At 41.1% G+C, this 14,452-nt stretch overlaps 1 protein-coding gene across 1 annotated transcript in view; it reads left to right on the top strand.

The window, feature by feature from the left end:
* Positions 1-14,452, top strand: part of CREB3L2 (cAMP responsive element binding protein 3 like 2) — a 111,080-nt gene that overhangs the window by 76,706 nt on the left and 19,922 nt on the right. Inside the window, exons 3-8 of the mRNA XM_060776824.2 lie at positions 2,180-2,352; positions 3,495-3,582; positions 5,929-6,110; positions 8,742-8,888; positions 9,043-9,101; positions 10,714-10,782. Of these exons, the coding sequence (XP_060632807.2) occupies positions 2,180-2,352; positions 3,495-3,582; positions 5,929-6,110; positions 8,742-8,888; positions 9,043-9,101; positions 10,714-10,782 (718 nt within the window). The remainder of the gene's footprint in view (positions 1-2,179; positions 2,353-3,494; positions 3,583-5,928; positions 6,111-8,741; positions 8,889-9,042; positions 9,102-10,713; positions 10,783-14,452) is intronic.

A 14,452-nucleotide genomic window follows, 5' to 3' on the forward strand; every position in this document is an offset into this window, starting at 1 on the left:
CTCAATTGAAGGCTGCAGGCACAGGAGGCTGGAAGGGGGACCACAGCAATGATTTTGCTCTTGATTTTAGTTTTCCCCGCTGCCTTTGTGGCTATAGCTTTGTGTAATTGCATTGTGCTGCAATAAATGCTGGCTCTCCTGGAGTTGGGCAAGAGTATTCATCACTTTCTGTGTATTTCAATCCTGGTAAAGAAAACTTGTTGGCTGGAAGAGAGAAACACAGGCTGCCCTGATATGGTTTTTCAGTAATATATTTTGACAAAGGGAGTTTTCAGTGGCTATTCGCTTTGGATAACACAAATGAGTTTCCACCTTCAGGGGCAATTTATATCCAGTTGATGTGCTTGGGACCTAGATTGGTGAAGAGGCCCATGGCATTCATTTCCTGCTTTTGTGCATTCTGGAAGAAAAAGAAGTGGAAAAGTTGCAGGAAAAAAGTGGTTAAAGGGAAATGATTTGGGGGAGAAGAACAGCCCGCTCGTGAGGAAAATTTATACAAATTTGGATTATTGAGTCATCTATCATAATCTGTGTGCAAAGCACTGTGCATCTTGGGAAAAATGAGACATATTAGGATATAGGTCGACTATGCATAAAACAGATGGATGGGAAAATGTTCTGCTTCTTTGCTCTTACGAAAAGACCTGGGAGTCAACAAAATGAATGGTGAAAAATTCAGAGCAGAGAAAAGGAAGCCACCTTGATTAGCATTGAATGGCCTTACAGCTTCAAAGCCTGACTGCTTCCTGCCTGAGGGAATCCTTTGTTGGGAGGTGTTAGCTGGCCCTGGTGACCTCACTACTTCTGAGATGCCTGCCATAGATGCAGGTGAAACATCAAGAGACAATACTTCTAGAACATGGCCATACAGCCCAAAAAACCTACAACAACTCAGTGACCCTGATTGTTTCCTGTCTGAAATTCTTGTTTTTTGAGTGTTGCTTTTTATTTTCTGCCCTGATTTGTCTTTCCCCCAGGCAAGAAGCAGTCAGGCTTTGAAGCTGCAAGGCCATTCCGTGCTAATCAAGATGGCCAATTGCAACTTTCACACTTGCCTCAAGCACCCAAGAGTTCTTTCTCCCACATTGGACATTCCACAGATATATAAACTTCACTTGCCTAATTTCCAACAACCTCCAAGAATGCTTGCCATAGATGTGGGTGAAACATCAGGAGAGAATGCTTCTGGAACATGGCCATGCAGCCTGGAAAACTCACAGCAACTGTAGTGATGACGGTTGACATGGACACTTTTCAAAGGGGATTGGATGAATTAATGAGGGAAATGGATTACTGATGGGTAGTAATCAGGGTAGTTGTTTAAGTCATTTGTAGTAATGGAAGCAATATGCTGAAAATGTTAGAAGGAGTTTACTCCTGTTTGCTTGTGAGCTAATTGGTTGGCCACTGCATGAACAATTGTGGTTTAAATTGTTCAGTTTTGGGTTTGTTTTACATTCTACTGGGCTACCATTGGGGGGAAAATGCTATTGGGAACAGCCTTCCCTATTTTGGCACCTATCTTTAGGATTGAACTATAACTTCCATACTCAGCTGGCGAAGGATCACCAGTTGGAAGGAGGTACACTATTTATGTAGTTTTTGTTTTAAAGGGGGGAGCGTATGAGTCAACCAGCACTGATGTAGAAAGTTGGGAAACCTCAGAAGCTGTGAAGCTATTCATTTGCTGATGAATGAAGTGGGTTAAAGAACCAGCCTGATTTTCAGAGTGTTGAACGATCTTGCTTTCAAAGTGATTTTCAATCAAGTATTGGGAGTAATGTGAAGGCACAGAGCCAGCGACAGAAATTATGACATAAGCTGTGCATTCTGTTAGCACAAACTCTTGTGTGGACCCCCAGCTGCTTTGCGTAATGACTTGTTTAGTCTTGTTTAGTTCTTTGGTAGCAGCTTTCAGTAATTATCTTGTTTTCAGTTCACAACCAATCCACCTTCACCCCAAGGCTATGTTTAGGCTGCAGTTTAAAGCCCCAGGTTTCTCCAAGAAGTAACAGCCTGGGAGGGGAGTTAGAAAGCTTGGCTAAATGAGTTAAATGGTGTCTCCCCGGGTTTCTTCTCCTTGGCTGAGATTGCTTTTTGTTCTTCCTCCCTGTTATAATGAAAATCTGTCTGTCCTGGCTGCTGATTTCCTCACCTTCTGTGTTTACTCACCTTCTAGCTGACTTGGACAATGAAGACTGGTGCCTGGGTTCAGAACTTACATCAACCACTGTAAAGACAGAACCATCTATGGGAGAAGCACCAGGTCTTGCACCCTCCATCAGCCTCACCACCACCCCTATTCCCACAGCTCTGGAAGGGGAAGAACCCCAGACACAAGATAATGGCATGGTACGATGTATTTTGGTAGTCAGTCTTTGAACTGGGAAAGTTGATGATAAACTTCATCCTAGGACAGAGCACTTTACCAGCTAGCCCAGGGATTGTCTACTGTGACAGTGGCTATTTGGTGTCTCTCCAGTCAACTGCTTGTTGTTGTTGTTGTATGAACTCAAGTTGTTTTCAACTTACAATAACCTTCAGGCAAAGACAATGTAAAGTTGATGTCAGCCTGAAAGTAGAGAACAATAACAAAAGGACAGAAGATTGATTTGCTGCTGTTCTTCTCGGGAACTGTTCCATGTTGAACAATAACAACAGTCCTGCAATCTCAACTAGATCTATGCAGGAAGCCTGGCAAATATGACCATCTGAAATGCCTTCAGCTATAACATTAATGATTCCTGTTAAGGTATCTTTACCACACTCTGATTTGTATAGATAAATCGATTGGACACTATAGAAAAGGGCAATTTATACAGACAGAAGGACTTCTACTTCTTAGATATATGTTACCTCCTTAGAGCCTTAGTTCCCAACCTGTGGGCCATGGCCCAGCAGTAGGCCACGAGAATGAAATTCCAGTCTGCAAACCTCCTTCCTCTTTATTTACGAGTTTTATTTTATTTCCGCTCCTTTTCACAGAGCTGACCAGCCCCTTTTGTACTAATGTTGGAGAGTGGTCCCTAATCAAAGTGATCACCAGTCAGTGGTCCCTGGTCAAAGTGGTTCCTGGTCAAAGTGGTTCCTGATCAAAGTAGCCTCTGTTTAAGAGGTCCTTGGTCAAAGTTGTTTCTGGTCAAAGTTGTCCCTGGTCAAAGTGGTCCCCGGTCAAGTGGTTATTGGTCAAAGTTGTCCATGGTCAAAATGGTCCCTGGTGAGCCTTGGTCCCTGGTCAAAGTGGGCATTGGTCAAGTGGGCCCTAGTAAAAGTGGGCCCTGATTTAAAAAAAGGTTGGGAACCACTGTCTTAGAGCAATTACAATAACTTTTATAGCCGTATTTCCCCTTAAATTAAAGAAAATCAGTTCTGGATTGATAGTCTCTAGATATTACTGATAGCCCCAAGCGACTGATAACCAGGCTTATGACCTTTTCCTTAATAAAATGACTGGTGCCTAGAAATTTGATTTCTCTTTCAACTCTGTCCTTCAGGCTAAACCGCTGAGTCACAAAGCTCTTCCGGAGATCAAATTGGAGCCACATGAAGTGGATCAGTTCCTCAACCTTTCTGCAAAGGAAGGTTTGTCATTTATCCTCAATGTTTTGACATATTATAGGCAGCAGGAGAACAGTATTCCCATCTAAAGGGAATGTGTTGGAATTTATAATTTCCATTCAGGTCCAGGGACTGGGAAAGCTATACTTGGGAGGAAGCTAGCATAATATTCAAGCTTAAGATTTCACTTTAGTATTTAGAAACTGAATTTAGGAATTGGAAGAAAAGAGGCAAAGTGAACTGAGATTTTCAAGGCCTCACTCTCTGCAGTGCTAAAACTTGGGAGCAGATTCCTTGTTTAGAGAGAAAATTTATGTTTAGTTTAATATTCATTCTGATGTATGGAGCATCAACATTATAATTGTAAATTTGTACTTGTTTATTCAATATAAGTTTATATTTCATACCTGTTTATTGATTATTGACCTATACATACTGTTGTACTTGTGGGTATATATTAGTCTGGTAGAAGTCAGTCCTGGAACCTTCTGTAGCTGATCACTCCTGGTCTATAGAAAATGATCAGCCAAAAAATGAGTGATATTCTCCAAAGTGCTGATGTAATTACATTCTCTACTTCATCTGAGCAATGCTGATGGACTTAGAAAGTTGAGGGCAAGGTGTTTGGAATACACAGCTCTTTCCTTTAATGGAGGGGAATGGCTCGAGGTTGCTGATCCCTCTGCACCATTTGTTATCAAAGGCAGCTCGCTCTTCTTACCTAGCAGTGGGGTTGGTTATTGCTTATTTTTGTCATCTCTTACATGCACGGGGAAATAGCAGGACAGCCAGAAGGCCATTGGGGTCAACAGCGGGCTTTATTCTGGGGTATGTTCTAGACTAGATCTTGGAAAAGCTAATTTTTCATATTGCAATTCCCAGATTCCTCCAGGCAGCATGGCCATGGTACTTCCCTGGTTTGGATGTGTATAGGTGCAATGGAGAAGTGATCCTTCCTCACCCAACAGTTTCACCTCAGAGATCCTAGCTTATATAAAGTTCCTTTAGTATGTTAGATAACTCTATCTTAATGCTGACTAACAAAAGCAGGGCACTCAGCCTCAAACAGGGCGGGATGATTATCTGTGAAGTTCTGGTGTCCTTGTTGAGTTTCTCTGAGAAGATAACACTCATACCAGTTCTTGTGTCAGTAGTTGCTGCCTTGCCATGTTTTCTGTGGATGTGCTTTTAATTGCATTATTAAACTTTAACTTTCCTCGTTAGGATGGTTTTAAATCAACAGAGAGTTCATCGGCACATTCATAAAACCTTTTTTAATATAAGTGTCTGGCTAAACAAAGTGAATTCATAAAACTGTGGTTCCCAGGGCTTCTGAGAGAGGAAGCTACAATAATGCCAATTGTATAATTGTTTTATCTGTAGGTATGCCCTCAGTGCTCTGGCTTCTATGTTATGTGAAATTGGACTGTTGCATGATTATAGGCCATAGAGATTCCCCATTTGCTCTTTTGCATTTTTGAAACTTTTTGGCTTTTTGTTAAAGCTCAAACATACTGTGGGATTTGTTCTGGTATAAAAAACTCCCCATCTCATCTCTTAATCTTACTTTATATACTTGACATTGAGAAATGTATGTTAGTTTGTTAAAACGGTTCACATTTATTTCCAAACAGGCAAATTGTGTTTGGAAATACTAGTGTTTAAACCATGGTTCCTTGGTTCAGTTGTCACAGGGAAACTATTTGGAGAAACTACAGTATTTCCCCCCATGACCACACTTGTGACAAGAGTGAGAAGTGGGGAGGAGGACTTGGGAGTGTCACATTATTACTGTAATTTCCAGAATCCCCCCCCCCCCCCAATTGATACGTATGCTGACTGAAGGATTCTTCAAGTAGTAGTCCAAAAAAATAATTTCCAGATTTTAAATGAGAAAATGTGGGCAAATAAAACTAATTTTGCGCCCCTGGTGGCATAGCAGGTTAAACCAGTGAACTTGTTGACTGAAAAGTTGGCGGTTCAAATCTGGGGAGCAGGGTGAGCTTACGCTGTTAGGCCCAGCTTCTGCCAACCTAGCAGTTCGAAAACATGCAAATGTGAAGAGATCAGTGGGTACCACTTTGGCGGGAACGTAACAGCGCTCCATGCAGTCATGCTGGCCACATGACCTTGGAGGTGTCTGCAGACAATGTTGCCTCTTCAGCCTAGAAATGGAGATGAGCACCACCATCCCAGAGTTGGACAGGACTAGATTTAATGTTAGGGGAAATATTTACCTTTAAGACTAATTTTGTGTCTAATTAACCATATGGATAAGATTGCTTACATCTGAACAAGATCAATGTTTCTGCTAATGTTTATGACAAACTTCCTGTTTTTCTTTGTGTCCTTGTTTTGTCTCTCTTGCAGCAGTGGACACCCTGCACATGCCTCCAACCCCTCCCAGCAGCCACGGTAGCGATTCAGAAGGCAGCCAGAGCCCAGCCAGGTCCCTCCCACCATCAAGCCCCACACAGTTGCAAGCCACTGTCAAAGTGACCTCACGCTCGGCTTCAGCGCTCACCAATTCCCCTCTCTTAACAGCGCCACATGTAATAACAATAATAATAATTTTAATTTCTTACTTGCCTCTCCCTGCGGCTCGACAGTGCTCCCTTTTCTCTCTCTTTTCTTAATGTACTACCTTTGATTTTCAGTGCAACACAATAGGACTGTAGTGAAAACTACTTCTTTTCTAGAGGCGAAGATTTTCAGCAGATTACATCTGGAACTCTTAACAGAAACCAGTTATCCTTAGAAATGCAAAAATCCAAGTACTTAGTAGATGCAGACATCTAAAAGAACAGAGTTTGGCACTGATACCTCAGGGTAAAGAATGCTCCTCCCACCTCATGCCTTGCATTTATAAAATATTTTGCGCATGGGGGATATTCACAGTTCGGCAGATGAATATTTCCGTCTTGAAGGAGCCTTTGTAACTGATCTTCTTTGCTGTTTCAAAAACTGTGTAATACAACCCTCTTTAATAATGGATGGGAAGAGATATCTTAAGAGCAGAAGAGGAGCAATGCCTCTTCTTAGATAATACTACTACTAGTAGTAATAATAATATTCATTTCTCTCCATATAGATTGAGGTGAATTGATTGCACTTCTTATGGTTTGGATAGGGCAACAAATTAGAGATACAACACCAGTTAAAAGTGCTATTAAACCAATTCCTACTAAAAATAATCAATGCTCACTTTAACATTCATAATTTTAAAATTATCTGTATAGGCCAGCCAAAAGAGTGCTCTTTATTACTATTTTAAACACAAACTGTGTCTTGCTGATGAGTCTTTTCCAATAGGTCATTTCCACAATATGGGGGTGGTTGCAGAAAATGTCCTCTGGGTAACAGTTGTGTGCCTTGTTTGTTCTCTGAGTAACAGTTTTCAGCCTGGTTTTAGTTATGATGTATGCATACATATTTCAGAGCATAATAAATACTTTTTATTATTATTTTTTTTAAAAAACCCAGAATTAATCAGTCAGTTCCTCTGTTTTCAAGATAATTTTATTTTGTCGATAACATTCAATAAGAATAATTTCATCTGCAACTATGTTCCTTTGGAGAAGAGACCTGCTTTTGAGCCAGGATCCTCTGCAGGAGGGGGGTGGAGTAGCAACAACAACAACATATGTCAAGGATATTTACTCCTACAAAAAGATAAAGGACTTTAAACCTGGCAACCAGGCTGAGAGCGTCTGGATAAGAATTAAGGGAATGAGAATGGAAAAAAAATGTAGTTGTGGAGTCTATTACAGACTTGCAAGTCAGACTGAAGTCCTAGATGAAGCCTTCCTTGAACAGATAACCAAACATGCAGAAAGAAGAGATATACAGTAGAGTCTCGCCTTTCTGACATAAACCAGCCGGCCGGCAGAACATTGGATAAACGAAAATGTCAGATAATATGGAGTCTCCTACTGTTACCTGTCCAATGTGGCGCTGGACACCTGGAATACTAACAACAGGGACTCAAAGGGTTGAGGCAAGTCAATGCCTCGGGGCTAGAATGGCCCAGCACCAAATGCCCAGATGTAGAAGAGGAGCGTGGAAATCACAGAGAAGAAATGAGGGTGCTTCTGCTTCCTGTCCTGCTTGTTTTCCCCTTTTCCTCCCTTCTTCTCTTCCTCCTTCTCCTCCCACCTCCTCCTTCCCCTCCTCCTCCTCATCTTGCCTTTTTCATTTATTGGGAATGGAGAGAGAGTTGGGCAGTGCTCCTTTAATTGAAGGGGAAGTGCTAGAGGAAAAGGGCGTTGTTGGATAAGGGCGTCTGATAAGATGGAATGCTGGATAAGCGAAGGTTGGATAAGCAAGACTCTACTGTAGTAGTAATGGGAGAGCTCAATTATTCTGATAGTTATTGAAAAACAAATTCTGCCAAGAGTACAAAGTCCAATAAAATCCTCACTTGTCTTGCAGACAATTTTATTGTCCAGAAGGAGGAAGAGGCAAGAAAGGGATCAGCCAATAATGGAGTGGAAGTAATGGGATCCTCAGGTGGAAGTGACCATGTTCTCCTGCAGTTTGTGATGCACAGGAAAGCGGAAACTAAGAGAAGTCAGACATGCTTTAGGAGAGCTGACTTTGGGAAATTTAAGGGAATACTGAGTGTGATTCCATGGGCAAGAATACTAGAAGAGAAGGGAGTGAATGATTCCTTAAATAAAAATTGCAAACAGTGCCAACAAGGAGGAAAAATAAGAGAAGTCAAAAGAAACCAGAATGGATGTCCAAAGAACTTTCAACTCAGCTAAAATTTAATGGACTTTTCCAACTCTATGATTCTACGATTCTATAGTGACTATGGTATTAAATAGATAGTGGCAGCAGCAGAGGGATGAGAAGGATGCCACTTTTGAGTTGCCCATTTCATGGATGTCTGGCTTCCAGTTGGATCAGTGAACATCATCAGTGCATTTGTCTTCCTTCCCTTGATGCTGATGGAACCTTTCTCTTGCCACTACTTCTTTCACCACCATTGTTGGCATATGTATGCCACTAGAGGCATAAGATTTTGATCTCTCTTCTCTGGGACTCTGTGAATGCATACACTCATATCTTGCCAGCACTTGTGTTGAATGTTGAAGCTTTTGATTTTAAGAAGGTATTTTTTAAACTTTTGTTTAGAGATATATATTAATCAATTACCTTCACATCTGTCACTTTTGTAGAAACTTCAGGGCACCGGTCCTCTGATGTTGACAGAGGAAGAAAAGAGAACGTTGATAGCAGAAGGGTATCCCATCCCTACTAAACTGCCCCTCACAAAAGCTGAAGAGAAAGCACTGAAGAAGATCAGGAGGAAAATCAAGAACAAGGTAGTGTCATTAGCCAACTTTGTTATTCTTTTGTTTCTTCAAGTCAGTGTTTCTAAATGACATGGAATTGTATTTATTTTTCAGCACTGTTTGTTGTTCTCCTTAGTATCGCTGGAGCATCTACTTGCTATAAACAGTCTCTTTTGACTTGCAGATCTCTGCCCAAGAGAGCAGGAGGAAAAAGAAAGAATATATGGACAGCCTGGAAAAAAAGTAAGCTTGTCAGAATACATCATGTAATAAGATTACCATGAGTGGTGCAGAAAGGATAGATGGAAATACAAGAACCTATATATGGCTCAGTGGTAGAGTGAATGGGTTGTTGTGAGTTTTCCAGGCTGTATGGCCATGTTCCAGAAGCATTCTCTTCTGGAATTTCACCTGTATCTATGGCAGGCATCCTCAGAGGTTGTGCGGTCTGTTGGAAACTAGGAAAATTGGGTTTATATATCTGTGGAATGTCCAGGGTGGGAGAAAGAACTCTTCATGGCCTTGCAGTTACAAGGTCTGGCTTCTTACTGCCTGGGGGAATCCTTTGTTGGGAGGTGATTAGCTGGCCCTGATTTTTATGCATAGATTGATGGTTTTTATGCAAAGAAGCCCAGGTTCAATCTCTGGTTCAAAGGTTTTCTCTGGGATGCTGGAAAAACTAATCTGATCAGAGGCTGTGGCAAGCTGGTGATATATGCCAGTCATCTGACTTATTTAAAGGCGGCTCTGTATGTTTACAAAGATTTCCAGCTGTTTATAAATAGTTCCTTTGCTGATGTGGGATGCCTGGAAAGAGAACCAACATGGCTACAAGGGTTTAGAAGCATGTGTGAGCATGTGGTGTGTCATGCCCTCTAGCGGCTGTAATGGAGAGAAAAGCCTTCTATCGAAAACACTGAGAGATACTACTCAGATGACAGTTATTCAGAGACATGGAGATGAATAGCACTTGGGGGAATGTATTGTCGAAGGTTTTCATGGTTGGAATCGCTGGTTTGTTGTGAATTTTCTGGGCTGTATGTACATGTTCCAGAAGCATTCTCTCCTGACAGTTTGCCTACATCTATGGCAGGCATCCTCAGAGGTTGTAAGGTCTGTTGGAAACTAGGAAAATTGGTTTATATATCTATGGAAAGTCCAGGGTGGGAGAAAGAACTCTTGTCTGTTGGAGGTAGGTGTGAATGTAGCAATTGGACACCTTGATTAGCATTTCATGGCCTAACAGTTTCCAGGTTTGGCTTCTTATTGCCTGGGGGAATCCTTTGTTGGGAGGTGATAAGCTGGCATTGACTTGGAATGACTTTTGAAGACTCCTACCACAAGAAAAGAGATTCCACATGAACATTAGGAAGCACTTCCTGATGGTTAGAGCTGTTTAGCAGTGGAATATTCTGCTTTGGAGTCTACTTCTTTGCAGGTGTTTAAACAGAGGCTGGATGGCCATCTGATGGGAATGCTTTGATTGTGTATTTCTGCAAGGGAAAATGGGGTTGGACTGGATGGCCATTATGGTTTCTTTGAACCATGTGATTCTATTGTCTTGCAATGCATCTAGGATATCCTTCTACTCCTATTTTAGACTCCCAGGCTCCAAGCATGACTATGGAATTCTGGGAGTGAAATTGCCACATTTCCCAAGCTCTTGGGGGTATCTTTAGTACCTGTGCTATGATCATTGAACCAGTGGAATAAAACTTATTTCCTAGTTGTCTTGTGCTTCCGATGTCAGAATAAAGGGCTGGTGACAAATCTTTGTTTGACCGCAGCCCAGGAAGTAATTTCTTTTGCCAGCCCAAATTCAGACCTTTGTTTAAATTTATTATGTATTTCCTAGGGTGGAGACCTGCTCAAATGAGAACAGTGAGCTTCGCAAGAAAGTAGAAGTGCTGGAGAACACAAACAGGTAAGGCCATAAAACTACCAAGAAAGTTATTGGACTCCTCTTTTCTAGGCCTTCTTTCTTGAATTACCTGCAGATTTTATAAGTATTATTTTGAGTTGTTCATGGACAGATCCTTGCTGCTATTGATTTTTTTTTATCACAAGGAGAAGGACATAGTCTGGTTTTTAAGCATTCATTTGTTTTATTATTATGTTCATGTTTATATATTGCTTTTCTTCCAAGGAGCCTAGATAGTTTCTCCCTTTCCCCCTCCCATTTTATTTTCAGGACAACCCTGTGAGGTTTCTTGGCCTTATGTTACCTGGTGAGCTTCATGTCTTGATGTAGATGGGAGGCATAGCAAATGCAGTTGCTAGCTAACTTCCCCTCACATATTTATACATGACCATCATCATGTCTCCTCTCAGCCTTCTCTTCTTCATGCTAAACATGCCCAGCTCTTTAAGCCACTCCTCATAAGGCTTGTTCTCCAGACCCTTGATAATTTTAGCCATCCTCTTTTGGACACATTCCAGCTTGTCAACATCTCCCTTAAATTGCAGTGCCCAGACTTGGACACAATATTCCAGGCGTGTTCTGACCAAGGCAGAATAGAGGGGTAGCATGACTTCCCTGGTTCTAGACACTAGACTCCTATTTATGCAGGCCAACATCCCATTTTTTTTAGCTGCCACATGACATTGTTGGCTCATCTTTAACTTGTCCATAAAAACTCCAAGAACTTTTTTACACATAATGTTCTCGTGCCATGTGTCCCCCATTCTGTATCTTTGCATTTCATTCTTCTTGCCTATGTGGAGTATCTTGCATTTGTCACTGTTGAACTTCATTTTGTTAATTTTGGCCCATCTCTCTAATCTGTTAAGTTGGTGTTGAATTCTGCTCCTGTCTTCTGGAGTATTGGCTATCCCTCCCAATTTGGTGTTGTCTTCAAACTTGATGCTCATGCCTTCATCTAAGAGCATTTCTCAACTTGGGGGTCGGGACCCCTGGGGGGTCATGAGGGGTTGTCAGTGGGGTTGCCAAAGACCATCATAAAATACAGTATTTTTGGTTGGTCATGAGGGTTCTGTCTGGGAAGTTTGGTCCAATTTTATCGTTGGTCGGGTTCAGAATGCTCTTTGATTGTAGGTGAACTATAAACTACAACTCTCAAATGGCAAGGCCTATTTTCTCCAAACTCCACCAGTGTTCAAATTTGGGAATATTGAGTATTTGTGCCAAGTTTGGTCCAGACCCATCATTGTTTGAGTCCACACAACTCTCTGGATTGTAGGTGAACTATAACTCCAAAATTCAAGGTCAATGCCCACCAAATCCTTCCAGTATTTTCTGTTGGTCATGGGAATTCTGTGTGCAAAGTTTGGTTCAATTCCATCCTTGGTGGAGTTCAGAATGCTTTTTGATTGTAGGTTAACTATAAATCCCAGCAACTACAACTCTCAAATGACAAAATCAATCCCCCCAACCCCACCAATATTCAAATTTGGGTGTATCGGGTATTTGTGCCAAATTTGGTCCAGTGAATGAAAATACATCCTGCATATCAGGTACTTACATTGCGATTTATAACAGTAGCAAAATTACAGTTATGAAAATAATTTTATGGTTGGGAGTCACCATAACATGAGGAACTGTATTAAGGGGTCGCAGCATTAGGAAGGCTGAGAAACACTTAATCTAAGTCATTAATAAAGACATTGAACAGGAATAGGCCCTGCAGCACTCCACTTGTCACTTCTTTCCAGGATGATATAGTGTAGCATACAACATTTCTTTTAAAACATTGATACAACAAACCTTGAAAATTGCAGAGCGTGTCATACACCAACTCTTTTTTCCCTGCATAGGCAGCCAGTGCAGGGTTACACATTAAAGAAGGGACAGCGAGCAATGATCCTGCCTTTCCTACCTGAAGAGTATCAGGGAAGAACAAATTCTGCCAGGAATGGCTTTGTTCTTTGATTGTGTGTCTGAGTTCTGTCATCTTTCTTCACTGTGACCGATTTAAGAGTAGTGAAGGAATGTGGCAGAGAAGGAATGTGGCATATATATTTTAAAAGCACCTAGATAGCAGAATGTAGTCATGCATTTCTCGGATGAAAGTGATAGCAGAGAAGCGGCAGTAATGGGGATATCCTTTTGATGATAAAAGGCCTTGAAGTGGTTGTAGAGTTTGACTGGCAGTCAACATGTATTACTAATCGGATGCATGCGCTGTTTCTAATCTCCAGATCTCATATTGTGGAGGCAGTCCCAGGGTTCATTGTCTCCCACACACAACTTTTGTGCTCAAGGCAGAACTCAGTGTTACCATAGCAAGCATGGGGACCCATACTTATATTTGTTGAAATAATGTGGGGGCAGTGGAAGAATTTGTAAGGAGAAATTGGCAGGTTGAAGGCTAAGGTGCTTAAATGTTCCTGCGTCTGTTGATATCTGAAAGCTTGAACTTTCTTGGAGATCCGAGTTGGCACTCAAGAATTAACCTAGGTGGTCCTCCAAAGGAATGGCATGATGGTGAGGAGCAAATAGGGGATGTGAGAACTAACCTTCTGTAAGTTCCTGGAGATCTCTTTCCAGTCATCCTGCATATCAGATATTTACATTACAATTCATAACAGTAGCAAAATTGCAGTTATGAAGTAGCAACAAAAATAATTTTATGGTTGGGGGTCATCATAACATGAGGAGCTGTATTAAGGGGCTGCAGAATTAGGAAGGTGGAGAAACACTGCACTAGCATTACCTTTTTAAAACATTCCTCTGAGAGAGAAAAAAACCCATTTCTCCAGGTTTCTCCAAAGCAGCCTTAACTGAAGCTTTGCATTATGTAGAATACATAATGCAATAAATGAAAGTCAGGGAAGTAGTTTTATGCAGTTAACAGAACACCCTAATATCTTTAAATGTTGTTATTTGAATTTGCTAGTAAAACATTTCAGTTTCTGCATGTGAATACCTTCTGCATTCTCATTAAAACAGAATAAATACTTCTTTTGACATTTTCAATGAGATACAACTTTTAGGTTATTTTCTCTCTATTAGATTATTCCACAAATCAAGCTGTGAATTAGAAATCTCACCAACCTTTCATCCTTCATTTTATTAAAAATGCTACAGGAGTATTTGTATTCTTCTAGTAGTGACCATGTAAATAATGAGTTGTTTGTTTTTGTCTGCTGCTTTCTGTACACCAATTCAGCTAAATTCCTGTATATGTGGAAACTGTGTAAGCCAGGAATGGACAAAATCATTAAATCCACTTTAGTGGCACTCAATATCTTGCTACCAAAGTTGCGGCCACACAAATACATGTTAACATCATGGCAGTGGCACCCCTCCTCTTGTCATGCACCTTGCTTTATATCAAACTGCTTTAAAATAAACTCAGCACATTGCTACTATTACAGAATTCACTATGAATGACCACTCAGTTTCTGTTATAAACATCCAATGATGAGGGGACATCATTTTCTGAGGTAGTCTGTTCCAGTATCAATCATGTCATATTACTAAGGTGTTCTGTTTAGTCATGGGATGAGCTTACTCAACAGTGGAACAGGATTGCCTTAGCAAATTCGGGTTGCTCCTACAACCCGAATTCAGATTCCATCTGAACATGAGGAAGAACTTACTGACTGTGAGGGCCGTTCAGCAGTGGAAGTCT

The sequence above is a fragment of the Anolis sagrei genome, chromosome 5 (genome assembly GCF_037176765.1).
Source record: "Anolis sagrei isolate rAnoSag1 chromosome 5, rAnoSag1.mat, whole genome shotgun sequence".
Classification (NCBI taxonomy): domain Eukaryota; kingdom Metazoa; phylum Chordata; class Lepidosauria; order Squamata; family Dactyloidae; genus Anolis; species Anolis sagrei.